Here is a 4,005-nt window from a genome sequence, read left to right as displayed (position 1 = left end):
CCCCTCGAGGACAGACCTCGAGGCGTGGCCTCACTTAGAAACATCCACCACATGGCCAGATTGGGCTTTCTGGAAGAGTTCACACTTTGAGAACCTCATGACTTGCTTTGTCGCTAATTACTCCTAATTACCTCGTGTCAGGTGGTGAAAATACAAATAACAAGTCAAATTACCAAATGATTTTTTCCTATGGATAAGAAGCCTAAATTTAAAGTTTTTGGAGTCAGAAAATCCGTCCATTAATTTGATTCTTGTTGCGACTTTGGAAATATACCAATGCTATGTGTCATTGTCAAGATAGAATTTTACTTGTTAAAAGTATATATGTTGAAATTTCCTTAATATATTCAATTTCCAATTTCCTTATGTCAATTTTTGTCTACCTCTTGTTAATTTTTTTTTCTTCCACTTGCCACATGGTTATGTTTACATCTTTATTTTCCTTAAAATTCAATGCAATTGATGCCTTTGACCTTGGAATTCCTTGATCTCAACTCTTAAGTCGTGAACATTAATTCCTATGATATAAATGAGCAAAAATTATATAAATACGTAAGTGATCAAGCTCAAGACTCAAGAGAGCTAAGTAATTTGACATGAAACTTTTAATATTAATTACTATATATTGTATATATTACCAAAGTGCTCACAAATCGAGAATAAAACATTTCGAATGTATTTGATGGATAGTATTATGTCGTATTGTAAATATAATATTTTCATAAAAATTAATATTATATTTATAATATTTTAATAAAAATCAATATCAAACATATTGTAATATTAAAATATATTATAAAATACAATTTATTATAATACAATATTAAGACGTAATTAAGTATACCTAATATATTGATAATTAATTAATTAAAAGAAATCAAATGTCCTTTAATTATTTAAAGTTCGCCTGATATCGTTACCAAACAACATATTATCATAATTATATTTCATGATCACTTTATTGGATATTTTCCAAACTATGAGTATCTTTTTTTCTCGGTCTCATATTTTCCGCAATTAGAGGTTAATTAATTACTAGTGTATATATATAAATAAATATTATTAATTATTAAGTTTAAATAACACTGATGATATGATATATCAAGTCCAAAGAGGTTCCCATGTGGTGCCCAAAGTGTTGTCGTCTAGAAAACAGCTAGTGTCGACGTACGGCGGCTGTTGCTGGGAATTGGGGTCTTGCAACTGTGTAACGTCCATACAAATCAAAGCAATTAGATTGGCCTGTTGGCACTGCATGTTGACAAGCTCAGCCTGCGCCTTAGCCAGTTGTCCCTGCAGCTCGCTCACTTGCTTCTGCAGCTGACATATAGCCCCCGCACATCCGTACACTGGATCTCTTATTCTTGCATTTGCTTCGTACACCATGCTACTCACTGCATCTGTTCTCTGACTTTCAGGAATTTCCTGAATTAATTCATATTTTCTCCTTCAATCTCAATGAATAATTAATACTACCACAACTAATTGTTTAAATATTAATATATAATGTGCTCATTATGCACGTGCATCCATCTTTTTCAATATTAATATTAAGAATAATAATATGTATAAAAATATTATACCAATTAACATGTGACTTTTTTTAAAATAATGAGTCTAGTTTAAAATAAATTTAATTAGCTAAATAAAATTATTATGTTAATTATTGGAATAATTTAGTGCATAATTTTGTTACATATATCATTTCTCGTTGATATTAATTAACGATATGTAATCAAAATTGTCTAGAAGACTTTGAGAATCTAGACTTGTAATTGTTGTACACTGTTGATTTTATTCCAAAGCAAACACCTAACTCTTGACTCTAAATTCCGACCAATAGATACGTAATAATAGAAACACTTGTAATTATAAAAAGCAATTCCATAAATATAGATATATATGATTTTTCAGAGAGTTGCATCTGATTGGACATGCCCCAACGATCTGTCAAAAATAATAATCATCCTCGATTCTAATATACGAACTGTTATATATAGTAAGAAGACATAAACAACTATTAATAATTACTTTCTTAAAATTTAAAAGTCAAGAGAAAATAATTAAAGAAAAAGCAGAACCATAATCAACATACAATACATTCCAATCAATCATTTGACTTACTACCACCCTAGTCCTTTCTTTTACTCCCAATTTCTCACCATTTATTTACTTAATTAAACAAACCCCGTGAATTCTGTATATTTATAAAACTTACCCCAAATGAGAACATATGAAAAAAAGTAAAATTGAAGAAAATGGTTTGAACCGAAGGTTAATACAGTCGATTGATTTTATAAATATATCTTATTTATTTATTTTTAACAGTCACACGTCTTAATTATAGGATTAATTAATACTTAAATTGTCAGAAGTTAATATACCTGCAAGAACTTGATGATATTGCTAGCGCCAAAGACTCTATGAGCAATGGTGAACTTAAGAGGCTCGGTTGGCGGGAAATACGGCGCTAAAACGCACTTGTCGACGCACCGCCGGCGAAGGATTTTGCAGGCAGCACAGGGGCTCATAACGATAGCCGGTGGTGGCGGTGGTGGTGGCGGAGGAGTTGGATTAACATTAGTAGTACTGGTGGGAGAAGATTGAGACGTGGGTGGAGACGGAGATGGAAAAGAGGAGGCCGGAGAAGATAACTGAGAGGAATTGAGAGTAGGAGAGGAAGAGGAAGAATTATTTGGAGAGTATTGTAGTGGTACTGATAATGAGAATGGTGTAGGAACAGTTAGTCTTGGCGGCGTTTGAGCTTTGGGTTTGAATTCCATATTTTCTGTATGGAAAGAGAGGGTAATTGTTTTGGGGAAGAAGAAGAAGTAGTGTGAATTTAGCTTATAGAAAGCGGTACAAGGGATAGGTGTATATATATAGAGAGAGCCCGTGATTCCGTGAAGGACTGACTCTTGTGAAGTCATCACAGGTCAGCAAATCCGTAGATGACGTACGTATAAATTCATATGAATATATTTATATATATACAGGGGCACTTCAAAGCATTTTATTTTATTATCACACCATTTAATATTTATTTCGGCACTGAATAATTATAATTCTAATTTTTTTTATATGATATTGTATATTATAGTTATCTAGAATATTCTATAAATTTTAAGAAATTTTAAATAAATTAAGGTACCAAAACAGGGTTTAAACTATCTGTTGCATGCGTGCCTATTTTTTATGTATTTGTGTAAAATTTGACAGTTTGAACTCTGTTTTTGGCTTCGTAAACTATTCAGAATTTCTTGAAAATTTGTAGCATATTCTAATTACCTACAATGTACACCGTCATATAAAAAAATTATGATTAAATTTATCCAGGTACCGAAAATATAAAAAGGATGCACCGGTGTTGCAAAAAAAAATGAATGCGTTGTAGTCGTTTCCTATATATATATATATAGTTAATTCACATGAAAAAATAAAATTAGCATTACAGTCCTAAACTGTACCTTTATTTAGCAAACTGGTCCTAAATTACAAAATGTAGCAACTAAGTCCCTATTCTTATTAATCAATTGTAATTTTATTATATAATTGTTAACAAAAAAGTTCAGGTAGTATTGTCAAAGTAGCAAATGACAAAAATATAAAGTTCAATTCATCACCCCAAGTAATTAACATCCCAAATAATTAGACGAAAAACCACATAGAAAGACTTATTAGTTGTTGTTGTAATGAGATTAGTAACTTAATGGGAAATTTGCGGCAATTATACCAATGTAGTTTTAGAGTTGTTACACATAAATGCCTATGTAAAAAATTTGGCGGCAATAATGTCTACCGTTACAAATTTGGTGCAGTCGTCGGTCCCTGACCGTTAAGTTTAATCAGAGATCTACGTGCCAGCCACGTGACTGCACCTAATTTGTCTATTTTTTTAAATTAATAAATATTTTAAAAATTATTTTTAAATTTTTAATAATTAATTTTAAATAGTAAATAATTCAATAAATTAATTAAAATCAATTAAAAAAGTAAAAATCTAAA

At 30.7% G+C, this 4,005-nt stretch overlaps 1 protein-coding gene across 2 annotated transcripts; it reads right to left on the bottom strand.

Moving 5' to 3' along the window:
- Positions 1-1,045: 1,045 nt before the first annotated feature.
- Positions 1,046-2,831, bottom strand: LOC133798541 (LOB domain-containing protein 1-like). Of its 2 annotated transcripts, none has more exons than XM_062236873.1 (2): positions 2,385-2,831; positions 1,046-1,425 (listed from the first exon to the last, which is right to left on the bottom strand). In XM_062236873.1, exons 1-2 carry the CDS (start codon positions 2,781-2,783, stop codon positions 1,102-1,104), a joined length of 723 nt encoding a protein of 240 aa, XP_062092857.1. In that variant the 5' UTR covers positions 2,784-2,831; the 3' UTR covers positions 1,046-1,101. The 2 variants fall into 2 exon arrangements, with proteins under 2 accessions (XP_062092857.1, XP_062092858.1); XM_062236874.1 differs by having other exon boundaries at positions 1,046-1,407.
- Positions 2,832-4,005: the final 1,174 nt, after the last annotated feature.

Source organism: Humulus lupulus, chromosome 8 (genome assembly GCF_963169125.1).
Source record: "Humulus lupulus chromosome 8, drHumLupu1.1, whole genome shotgun sequence".
NCBI lineage: Eukaryota > Viridiplantae > Streptophyta > Magnoliopsida > Rosales > Cannabaceae > Humulus > Humulus lupulus.
The sequence above is the reverse complement of the archived record's forward strand: the minus strand, read 5'-3'. Positions and strand labels throughout refer to the sequence as shown.